Below are 12,817 nucleotides of genomic sequence, written 5' to 3' on the forward strand. Positions count from 1 at the left end.
GCCCTATTTAACATTGTGCTGGAGGTTCTAATCAGGATCACTGAGTAAGAAAAAGAAAGAAAAGGCATCTAGATTGCAAGAGAAAAAGTAAAATTATTTCTGTTGAAAACACCTTGATCGTGTTAGAAATCCACTACAAATTACAAGAGCTAACAAGTTCAGCAAGAATGGGCAAGTTTGGTGTGCCTGGGTGACTCAGTCAGTTGATCTCTGCCTATGGCTCAGGTCATGATCCCAGGGTCCTGGGACTGAGCACCAGATCGGGCTCCCTGCTCAGGGGGCAGCCTGCTACTCCCTCTCCCTCTACCTGTTGCTCCCCCTGCTTGGCTCTCTCTCTCTGTCAAATAAATAAAATCTTTTAAAAAAAGAAATGAATAAGTTCATCCTAAAACAGGTTTTAGGCTGCAAGAAAATCTATTGTATTTCTGTACATTTACAATGAACAATGCAAACATGAAATTAGGAAGACAATTCAATTTACAATAGCCTCAAAAAGAATAAAATATTTATGAATAAATTTAACAAAATAAATATAAAACTTGCATTCTGAAGACTATAAAACACTGTTGAAAGAAATTAAAGAAGACCTAAAGAAATGGAGAGACTTCCCATATTGATGGATTGGAAAGTTTAATATTGTGAATATGGTAATATTCCCCAAATTGATCTACACATTCGGTACAATTCAGCTACTTTTGTTGCAGAAATTGGCAAGCAGATCCCCCCCAAATTAAATCAGTGAATGAAAAGAAATTGACAAGCTGATCCCAAAATTTATATGGAAATGCAAGGGACTCAAAATAGCCAAAACAGTCTTGAAAAAGAGCAAAGCTGGAGAACTCACACTTCCTAATTTCAAAACCTACTACAAACTCGGCTTCATTAATTAAGGCAGTAGGGTATTGCCATAAGGATAGAATAGACATAAATCAATGGAACAGAAGTGAGATTCTAAAAAAAAGGAACCATTACATTTAGAGCCAATTGACTTTTCATAAGAGTACCAAGACAATTCGAGGCACCTGGCTGGCTCATCAGAAGAGCATGCAACTCTTGATCTCAGGGTTATGAGTTCAAGCCCCAATAGGGATATGGGGAGATGACTTAAATAAAACTTGACAACTCAATAGGGAAAGAATAGTATTTTCAGTAAATGTTGCTAAAATAACTAGATGTCCACATGCAAAAGAATCCATTTGAACCCCTTCCTTACATCATACATAAAAATTAACTCAAAATGGATTATATACCTAATGTAAGAGGTGAAACTAAAAACTCTTAGAAGAAAACCTAGGAGTAACTCTTTGTGACCTTGCTAAGGTTAGGTGTGAAATCTTAAAAGCACAAGTGACAAAAGAAAAAATAGATATATTGAATTTTATCAAAATTAAAAACTTTTATGTTTCAAAGGATACCCATCAACAAAGTGAAAAGACAACTCCGTTTGGGAAAGGGAGAAAAAAGTTGCAAATCATATATCTGATAAAGGACTTCTATCCAGAATATGTAAAGAACTCTTACAATTCAACAACAGAAAGACAACTGAATTAAAAAATGGACAAAGGACTCAAATTTCTCCATAGAAGATATACATATGACCAACAAGCCCATGAAAGATGCTTGTCATGATTAGTCATTAGGGAAATACAAATCAAAACCATAATGAGATCTACTTTATATCCAGTAGGATGGCTATAATCAGTAAAATGAGAAGGAGTTCTGGCTGGTTCAGTTGGTTGAGCATGTGATTCTTGAACTCAAGAGTTTTGTTTTCAAGCCCCACGCTGGGTATAGAGATGACTAAAGAAGATAAAATCTTTCATGGAGCATCTGGGTAGCTCAGTTCATTATGTGTCTGAGTCTTGGTTTCAGCTCAGACCATGATCCCAGGATTGTGAGATTGAGCCCCACATTGGACTCTGTGCCCAGAGCAGTCTACTGGAGATTCTCCCTTTTTGTCTACCTCTTCCCCTCCCCCCACTCACACTCATGTACTCTCTCTCCCTCTCTCTCCCTCTCTCTCAGATCTTTAAAAAATAAAAATATTTTTTAAAAATGGGAAATAAATGTTGGTGAACAAGTGGAGGATTTGGAATCCTCATATTGCTAGTAGGAAAATAAAATGGCACAACCACTATGGTTCTTCAAAGTATTAAATGTAGTGCTCACTTCAACAGCACATATATCAAAGCGTTAAACATATTATTATTGTATGACCCAGCAATTGCATTACTGAGTATATGCCCAAGTGAAGTGAAAATAACATTCATACAAAAATGTATGCACATATCCGTAGTAGCGTCCTCCATAAAAGCCAAAAAGTGGAAGCAGTCCAAATATCTATCAACTAAGTGGATAAAAAAATGTGCTTTATCCATTCAGTGGACTATCATTTGGCAGTATAAAAGAACAAAAGTACTGATGCATGCTCCAACATAGTTGAACCTTGAAAACCTTATGCTAAATGACAGATGCAGGTCACAAAGACTACATATGATTCCATTTATATGAGATGTCCATTATACTCAAATCCAAAGAATGAAGATTAGGGAGTGGTTGCCTGAGGCTGGGAGATTTGGGGGTGGGAAATGGGTAATGGGTACAGAGTTTTTTTGGGGGATGATGAAAAAGTCCTAATATTGATTGTGGTAATGGTTGCACAATTCTGTGAATAAGAAATCATTCTGCGATTCATTAATTCATCCACTAAAATCATTGTGCATTCTAAATGTGTGAATTGTATATTGTGCAAATTATATCTCTGAAGCTATTTACAAAAATGCCAATAGAGCGAATATGAACAAGGCAATCCCAGAAGAAGAAATACAAATAGCCAATAAGTATATGGTAGATACTCATTCCTAGTTTTTAATTAGATGATATGTAAATTAAAACAGTTCATTAACTTTTTATTGCTCCTCAGACTGACAAAGAACAAAGACATTATCTATATTTAAATGTCTTATATGAAAATTGTACCTTTTGCTAAGAATATGGCCCTAGAATTATAACTAAAATTATCCAATTGAATGGACTCTGGGAATCACTTAGTCCAGTCCCTTTATTGACCACAAAGAATAAAGGATTCATTCAAATTACAAGTTAATTAGTGGCATAGGCAGGTCTCTACTCCAAGTTTCCTAACTTTCCTGTTGGGAGTCATGCTTTTCTACTAAATTGGACACAACAGAAGTTGGAACTTACAAGTGCCAGAACTCTGGAGGGAATGATCAGGACTCCTAGGATCTTTTTCTTATTAATGGTACCAATTAAGATTGTTTGGATGTTCATTTTACTTCAAGTAATAATATTCTACATTAGCTAGTCTTTCTATTCATTCAATTTTGCTTTCTGTTTCTTGGTTTCTTATTTTTGGATGCTTTCCTGTTTTGTTCAAATTCCCCATACAGCCTATAAATTGAGTGTGTCCTACACTGTACTTGGCATATCCAATCTTTGATCAAATAAGACTTTTCCTATCCTGTTCCTACAGTTTCTGTACTATATCCTTTTTTTCTGAGTACCATACCTATTAGTCACCTTATTTCTGGTTCAAAATCTTAGAGTACACTGTTGTTGGTTTTCAGTGTTTTCTCCATAGACTAGCATTTGTTTATTGCCTCAATTTTTTCATCTATATAGTGTATCATAATATGACTTCCTACCTATGACCTGCTGAAATTTATCTTTACATATCTTTCCTTTTTCACAAGACTGAACTAATTTTGCAAGGTACTATATTTTGCTGATCTTTTTATGCATAGAGCTTAGTTAATTAACGATTTGTTTGATAAATACTTGAAACACCGAACTTTCTATGTTGTCTGGTTAACATTTTTTTTTTCCTCTCCTGCCCGCAGAATTTGGAGTTGTCTGCTTACTATTTTCTGCAACACTAGCTTATTTCCCACCCCGGCCTCCACTCCCTCCCAGTGTTGCTGCAGCTAGCCAGCGATTGAGTTATCGGCGGAGCTTTTGTAGGTTATTAAGGTAAATATACTTTGAATCACTGAGTGGTTTGGGTTTTCTTAATTTCTTAATTTCAAAATGTTAAAATTTAATTCTTATCCAAATTACAAGATATAAGGTAGAATATCATTCTCAGATAACAAAGTGAGGTACTCAATTCTGCTGCTATCCTGATAATGGGAACATATTACTATGACAAACTAAGAAGTAACATGAAACAAAAAGAAGGAACAGATGCATGCCAAAATTAGAAACAGTATGACTTAGAAGAAATACAGTAAGCAGAAATGTTGATTCGTTTCTAAATTTCTTCCTCCTCTTTTGCACAAGGAATCTCTGTAACATTCAGTCTTCCTTTGAACAGTGAAAGGTTTTTTTGACTAGCACCTTGCAATAATTTCACATTTATTTAAAGGTAATTTAGGATAGTAATTTTTCAGCAACCCATTAATTAGGTTGCAAATAATTGATAAAGTATGATTAAATAGTTTAGAAGAGTTTCCTATCAGAAATCTATTTTTAAGATTTATTTATTTATTTGAGAGAGAGAAAGAAAGAGAGCATGTGTACACAGTGGAGAGGAGTGGAGGGAGAGGGAGAAGCTCAAGGAGACTCCTCACAGAGTGCAGAGCCCATTGCGGGGCTAAATCTCAAGACCCATGAGATCATGACCTGAGCCAAAACCAAGAGTCAAATGCTTAACTGACTGTGCCACTGAGGTACCCCTATCAAATCTACTGCGGCACCTGAGTGGCTAGTCAGTTAAAGGTCTGCTTTTAGCTCAGGTCATGATCCCAGAGTTTTAAAATCCAGCCTCTCCCTCTTCCTCTGCCTCTCTTATTCTCTCTCTCTCTCTTCTCTCAAATTTAAAAAAAAAAAAAAAATCTTATTTTAAAAATCTCCAAAACAAAAAACCTCTATAATTTTTATTTTTTTTTCTGCATACCACCAATGCTGTTATTACTTAACATTTTAAAAACAAAACTTGTATTTGAATAATTTTATAAGGAAACATCACATAACAGTACCTGTGGAATCATGGGTTTTATGTGTTTATTATATTTTCCAAATATTTAAATTTTTTATTCATTATGCATTTCTTAATTTGCATTAAAATAAACAAGTACTAGTCAATATAGAGTGAATAAAATATATGAGGTTTATTTACATACCACCTAAAATCAGTCTTCTATACCTCTAGTGGCATCATACTTTGAAAAACTTAATATTTTGTTTTATTGATACAACTTAACTAAAATTAAACTCTACCCTTGAAGGTTCAAATGCTCAGCATTAAATTTGACTCTTTGAATATATAGACTGTCACAGATGATTATGATTTGCAGTTGGGCCACTGGAACTTATCTTTTGAATTTTTTTCTCAGTTTGTTGTGATAAGTTTTTATTGATTCATCAGCAACTGTGTAATTGGTTCTTTCTCTTCTTTTTTTTTCCCTTCCTACCAATGGTAAGTTCCATGTGGCCAAGAACTATGTCTTTATAGCCTCCTTAGTAATATTGTCCAATAGCAATATAATATGAACCACATATGTAATTTAAATTTTTCTAGTAGCCTCATTAAAAAAAGTAAAAGAAACAGGTAAAATTTATTTTATTTTATTTCACCTTTTTAAGGGCTTTATTTATTCATTTGAGACAGCGAGATGCAGAGAGAGAGAGGGAAAGAGCATGAGCAGGGGGAGAGGCAGAGGGAGAGGGAGAGGCAGGCTCCCTGCTGAGCCAGAGGCCTAACATGGGGGTCAGTCCCAGGACCTGGAGATCATGACCTGAGCCAAAGGCAGACACAACCATTGAGCCACCAAGGTGCCCCTAAAACTAATATTAATAATATATTTTATTTAACCCAATATATTGAAGTATTATTTTAGTATGTAATAAATATTCAAAATTATTGAGATATTTTATTTTATTCATATCAAATTTTTGAAATCCAGTTGTGTACTTTACACTTAAAGCACATCTTAATTCAGATGCTAAATTTTCATTAGAAATACTTAGTCTGCATTTATTTGTGTTTTTTTTTTGTTGTTGTTGTTGTTGTTTTTAATTTTTATTTATTTGTGATAGTCACAGAGAGAGAGAGAGAATGAGGCAGAGACACAGGCAGAGGGAGAAGCAGGCTCCATGCACCGGGAGCCCGACGTGGGATTCGATCCCGGGTCTCCAGGATCGCGCCCTGGGCCAAAGGCAGGCGCCAAACCGCTGCGCCACCCAGGGATCCCTATTTGGTTTTTTTTAAGATTTATTTATTTATTTATTCATGAGAGGGAGAGAGGGAGAGAGGCAGAGACATAGATAGAGGGAGAAGGAGGCTCCCGACAGGGAGCCCGATGTGAGACTGGATCTGGACCCCAGGATCATGCCCTGAGCCGAAGGCAGATGCTCAACCACTGAGCCACTCAGACATCCCTTAGTCTGCATTTAAATATTAAATTTACAATTGGGGCAGCCCAGGTGGCTCAGCAGTTGAGCGCCGCCTTTGGCCCAGGGCCTGATCCTGGAGACCCGGGATCAAGTCCCATGTCGTGCTCCCTGCATAGAGCCTACTTCTCCCTGTGCCTGTGTCTCTGCCTCTCTCTCTCTCTCTCTCTCTCTCTGTGTGTGTGTCTCATGAATAAATAAATAAAATATTTTTAAAAATAAATAAATATTAAATTTACAATTGAAAAAGTTTTAATTGAGCAATCTCCCTCATTATACTATCTAAGGTTCAAAATGACTACTTGTGGGGCACTGAGTGGCTCAGTTGGTTAAGCATCCAACTCTTGATCTCAGCTCAGGTCTTAACCTCAGGATTATAAGTTCAAGCCCCACATTGGGCTCCATGCTGGGTGTGGAGCCTATGTTAAAAACAAAACAAAAAAAAAAAACTAGCAGTATTTCAAATTTTGGATCAATACATCTTTGATATTATTTGAAAAATCATATTCTTCAGGCAATTATCTGGGCCTTAATGGAAGATCTTTCACTTCTATAGAATAGATTTTTAATTTTTTTTCATCATTTTTAACAAAATTCCCATAGCTGAAATAACAATTTCTTTTATCATCTCTTCATCTGAAAGTGGTTTCCTTGGGGCGCTTGGGTGGCTCATTTAGTTAAGCATATGCCTTTGGCTAAGGTCATAATCTCAGGGTCCTGGGAATGAACCCTACTTTGTGTTGGGCTCCCTGCTCAGTGGGGAGTCTGTCCTTCTTCCCTGCCCCTACCCTTGCCCTCGCTCATGCTTGCTCACTCTCAAATAAATAAAATCTTTAAAAAACAATTTTTTAAAAATAAAAATGGTTTTCTTTTTGTATGGGAATCCCAGCCATTTTATGGCTGGCCAAAGTGGTAACTCATATCTGTGAAAAAAAATTTTTTTAATGTTCATTGGACATTTAATTCTGATTTTGGGCAACTAATTTTTTTTAATTCCTTTTTGACTGATGAGAAGAAACTTCCTATAAAATTTACTGTTTGTTGAATATGTCCCTTAATATTATCCACTTAATTGTCTTAAAATTTTTTTTTACACAGCATTCATTTTGCTGTGCTGCAACAAATCACAGTTGCCATTCATCGTGAAATTTGCAACATATTTTCTTCTCTCTTACTCTTTCTTCATAAAATATTCAAATAAGCAAATTACAGAGTTATCTGTGTGGAAAAAAAATGAGAACTGAGTCAGTTCATTGACACCAAGATCAGTGACAGATTTATAATACTAGAAACAACACATGCTACACCCAGCATGCTGTATAGTATCTTACCCAACGCAGCAGTTAAAGTGAAATGTGGTCCTACCAAAAAAGTTATTTGTAGTTAATGGGAAAGCACTTTTTCATTGTTTCTGTTGTTAAATTTGGTTCAATTACAATGAAATGAAATGAAAAACTCAGTTCTTCAGTTGCATTAACCACATTTCAAATGTTCAGAGCTTTGTCTTGCTGGCGGCTACCAACTTAGCATAGCTATATAAACACTGTTTTTCAAACTTTGGTTCAACCAACTAATTTAGTAGGTAGAGCACCTTGGAAAAAAAATAGAATGAAATAAGCTAGAACGGAAATATTATTGTATCATGTAGTAAGGATACATATTTTTTTGTGAGACTTTTCCTTCAGAATATACGGATGTATATGTGGGTAGATCACAAAGTAAAAATATACTTCCTACTTTTGGAGTATAGCAAAAAGTTTAAAAATCACATCTCTAAAAAAAAAAAAAATCACATCTCTGCAGCATGTAGAATATTGTCTTCCACATAATAGGCAAATAAAAATATTAGTTAAATCGGATGGTGACCAGTGGTGCGTATGTGTAAGATGACGGTTTAAAATGATAGTTTTGTTTTGTTTTTTTAATGCTATTTAAGTTTTTCTTTGCGCAGTGCCAGTTTAGAGAGCAATCAAGAAAGCAGGAGAGTGTTAGGTTAGGTCCTATTATGCCAGGCTAATAATTTGGACTAGTCTAGAAAATGAGGGATCACTGAAGGATTTTAAGCTAAGGAGTTGTATAAACAATTGTTCTGACAAGGAAAAACAACCTAAAATTATCATTCTGACTACGATAGATACCCTGTGTTTTCTTCTAATTACCCTACAGTCAAGATCTTTATTCTCTGTTAAAACCATAAAGTGTAAGATCTTTCCTCTCTGTAAAAAACCTTTTTCATTGATGCCTGACATTTCTTCATTTCTTCCATTATTTGCTAAGTCTGCAGCATTACCTCTAGGAGAGGACTCTCTAGGGCAAGTTCTTTGGACCTGCCATGGTCCAGTCCCCTAGCCTATCAATGTAATTTTCTCTGGCCTTTTAAAGGACATCCGAAGTCATTACTTTGTGGATTATCAGAGTAACTGCTTCTCTAGATTCTAATTCCATTGTCTGGGGAAAAAAAAAAATCATTGATTATGCTCCAGTGTTTTCACCACCATCATTTATCTCTATAAAATAAATAAGTAAATCTTTAAAAATAATAATAATAAATGTCATCCATTTTGTCCATGGATTCTTTGATTATTAAATTTCTGGCTTTATCTTTTATATTTAGGAATTCAACCCACCTACAATCTACCATAGTATGTGATGTTAACTAGTGATGCAGGAGTTTTGTGGGTTTTTCCCCATAAAAAAACTAGCACTGTTTACTGAACAATTATTAGCAGTTTGCTAGCCCTCTATATTCTCCTCCATTGTGCTTTATTCTTGAGCCATTCACATATAATTTTTTATTACAGCCATGAAGTTTGTCTTGATATGTGATAGCATAAGGTCCTCCTTTTTCATATTTTTTAAAGATAAGTTTCAAAGCTTTCGAAGCCCTTTTATTCTTCCAAATAAACTTTACATCATATTTCTTAAGTTTCTTAAAAATTTAACTGGGACATTAATGGTTATATTGAATTTATTTATTTTTTTTTTTTCAAACATTTTTTTTTTCATTTATTTATGATAGTCACAGAGAGAGAGAGAGAGGCAGAGACACAGGCAGAGGGAGAAGCAGGCTCCATGCACCGGGAGCCTGATGTGGGATTCGATCCTGGGTCTCCAGGATCGCGCCCTGGGCCAAAGGCAGGCGCTAAACCGCTGCGCCACCCAGGGATCCCGGTTATATTGAATTTATAGATTAATTTGGGGTGAATTGACAATACAGACTTTTTCTCCATCTATTTAGATAATATTCTGTGCCCTTAATTAGATTAAAGGTTATTTTTTCTTTCCACCCCTAGAGATCTTGGGCTTTCCTAGCTATTGTTAATGGTATGTAATTTCTATTACATTTTTTAAATTAAACTTACTTGTGAGATAATTTAGATTCACATGAATCAATAAAAATGCGGTTGTAGGAAATAATACAGAGGGCTCCGTAACCAGTTTCCTCCAGTGATAACATCTTACAAAACTGTTGTATAATACCACAACCAGAAAATTAACATTGATAGTCAATATGCAAAATATTTCCATCATCTCAGGGGTCCCTTTTTTTGTCCTTTTGTAGCCACATCTCCCCTGCCCCAGTTCATTAACCCCTGGCAAAAACTGATCTGTTCTCCATTACTATAATGTCACTTCAAGAATGTTATATAAATGAAATCATATAGTATATAAATTTGGGGATTGACTTTGAAAGAGAGAGAGGCAAACCAGAAAACAGACTTTAAGCTATAGAGAACAAACAGGCTTGCTGGAGAGGAGGTAGGCAGGGGATGGGTTAAATGGGTGGTGGGTTTTAAGGAGGGCACTTTAGCGATGAACACTGGGTGTCGTGTGTAAGTAATGAATCACTAAATTCTACACCTGAACACAATATTATGATTTATGTTAACTAACCAGAATTTAAATTAAAATTTGAAAAAAATAATTCTCTGAAGAGTCAACCAGGTTGTTTTGTGTATCTGTAGTTACTCCTTTCTACTGCTGAAAAGTATTACATGGTGTGGATGTACAGTTTGTTTAACTATTCACCTGCTAAGGGACATCTGTGTTGATTCTAGGGTGGGGGTTGGCTATTACAAATAACATTCGTATGCAGGTTTTTGTGGGAACATAAATTTTCATTTCTCTGGGATAAATGCCCAGGAGTGCAATTGCTGGATTATATGGTTGTTGCATATTTAGTTTAAAAAAAAAAAAAACTGCCAGGCTGTTTTCCAGAGTGGCTGTACCATTTTTCATTACCACAAGCAATATATGAATCATCTAGTTTCTATGCATCTAAACCAGACTTTGGTGTTATCACTATGTTTTTGTTTTAGCTATTTTGATAGGTATGTAGAAGTACAATCTCTGTAGAGGGCAATTGGCATTATCTATTGAAATTACAAATACACATACTCTTTTGACATGGCAGTTGCACTTTTAGAATTCAATTCTCCAAATGTACTAGTCCACATGTGATATGACTGTAAAAGCAAAGGTGTTATATTCATATACACACACATATATATAATTTTATAATACCTTTATTATATATAATAAAAATACATATTTCTCAGTGAGGACTGGTTAAATAAATTATGATATAGCAACATAATGGAGTTCTATGCAGCTCTAAGAAAGAATGAGGAAACTCCTTATTGACTACGGAAGAGTTCTAAGACTAAGTTAAAAAACTAAAATTCAGCCAGTGGTTGTAATATGCTACCACTTATATAAAAAGATTGGGAGAAGAATATATATATAGACACACACAGAGTTGAGAACATATGTATTGATACACACGTATATATAACAACATAGTATATGTAATAAGAATATATATAAATTAACGGAATAATATGTAATAATATGTATGTGTGTGTGTACACACACGCTTGTATATATACATAGGCTTGCATATTTTGCAATGTTTCTGGGAAGTTGCCCAAGAAAGTAGTAATACTGGTAATTGTGGGAAGAGGGGAATGAGATAAGAGAGACATGTTTTCCCCATATTTTTATACTTTTTGGTTTTGAGCCATTTCCATTGTATTGCCTTTTCAAGTCTTTGACTAATACAAACTTTAACATATTTTTTAAATATTTTATTTATTTATGAGAGACAGAGAGAGAGGCAGAGATGCAGGCAGAGGGAGAAGCAGACTCCATGCAGGGAGCCTGATGGACTCGATCCCAGGTCTCCAGGATCACACCCTGGGCTGAAGGCAGAGCCATGTGGGCTGCCCTGATACAAACTTTAATAGCAATAAAACAATAGTTAAAACTGCCCTCTGAAAATAATAAAATTAGCAAATTTTGTATTTCTTTGTATTCTTTGATTTTTTCTTCTGCCTCATTCATAAGGAGAAATAGTAATTTATCCTTTCAAATAAGAGCTTTTTTTCAACTGAACCTACCTATTCATTCTGTGAAATAATGTTGGTAATTCATCTATATAATAAACATTGACAATTTTAAGCAATGTGAACAAAAAAGATTTTATAAAAACAAAAAATTTAAAGAACTTTGAATTTTTAACAGACAAGTATTTTCTTTTTCTGATTCTGCTCTTCTGATTTCCAAATGATTTACATTTTTCATGAGTAAGAATTTAAATTCAAGATTTTGAATCTGTAATAATATTTTCTCTTTTACAGCAACATGAGATTTTTGATGATTGCTTTAGCATATGCCATACCACTTGGTGTATTTGCTGGCTGGTCTGGAGTTCTGGACTTAATTTTAACACCAGTGCACGTCAGCCAAGTAAGCATTTTATTTCTTTATATGTTGTAGGTATTTTTAGTTCATTTCAATAATAAATACTGTCTGTATGTTCTTGGTTTAAACTTCGAGACCTGGGTAAAACATTAAACATTATCCAATTCCATTACTGCAAAAGCAAGAGTCTCATGAAGTAGTTAAAAATAATGTTGATTTTCTTCCTAGATTTTGTTACAGCCATGATTTTACATTTATTTGGCTTCTATTAATGATTCTAGTAAACAGAAAAATCTTCATTTTGTTGACTCCATCCTAATCTTGCTTCATACTTCTTAAAGAAGATTAAGATCCCATCATCCAAATTATGGCTATTTTGATAGCTCATCTCTCACTTTCCCTCTAGGCTCAGACTAAGGGTATCTCATTTCTTTAAAAATGACCATTTCACCTATATGCTTCAGGCCATGTATTCCTTCTCCTCACTTCAGATAGCGTGATAAGATGAAGTACAGGAATTTGGAGGGACAAATGGAAGAAGTTCAGCACATTGGTATGACGGTCCGTTGTATGAATGAGCAACAATTTGCCCATTATACTTTTGATGAACATTTGGATTGTTTCCGGTGTTTGACGGTCACAAACAATACTGTAGGAATGTTCTCCTACATTCTTCCTGCACCTCTATACACATTTCTGTTGG

At 34.9% G+C, this 12,817-nt stretch overlaps 1 protein-coding gene across 1 annotated transcript in view; it reads left to right on the plus strand.

Moving 5' to 3' along the window:
* SLC49A4 (solute carrier family 49 member 4) overlaps positions 1-12,817 on the plus strand; it is an 81,804-nt gene that overhangs the window by 27,895 nt on the left and 41,092 nt on the right. The window contains exons 4-5 of the mRNA XM_038583038.1: positions 3,861-3,990; positions 12,051-12,159. Coding sequence (XP_038438966.1) covers positions 3,861-3,990; positions 12,051-12,159 — 239 coding nt within the window. The remainder of the gene's footprint in view (positions 1-3,860; positions 3,991-12,050; positions 12,160-12,817) is intronic.

This window comes from Canis lupus, chromosome 33, assembly GCF_011100685.1.
Source record: "Canis lupus familiaris isolate Mischka breed German Shepherd chromosome 33, alternate assembly UU_Cfam_GSD_1.0, whole genome shotgun sequence".
Taxonomy (NCBI): Eukaryota; Metazoa; Chordata; class Mammalia; order Carnivora; family Canidae; genus Canis; species Canis lupus.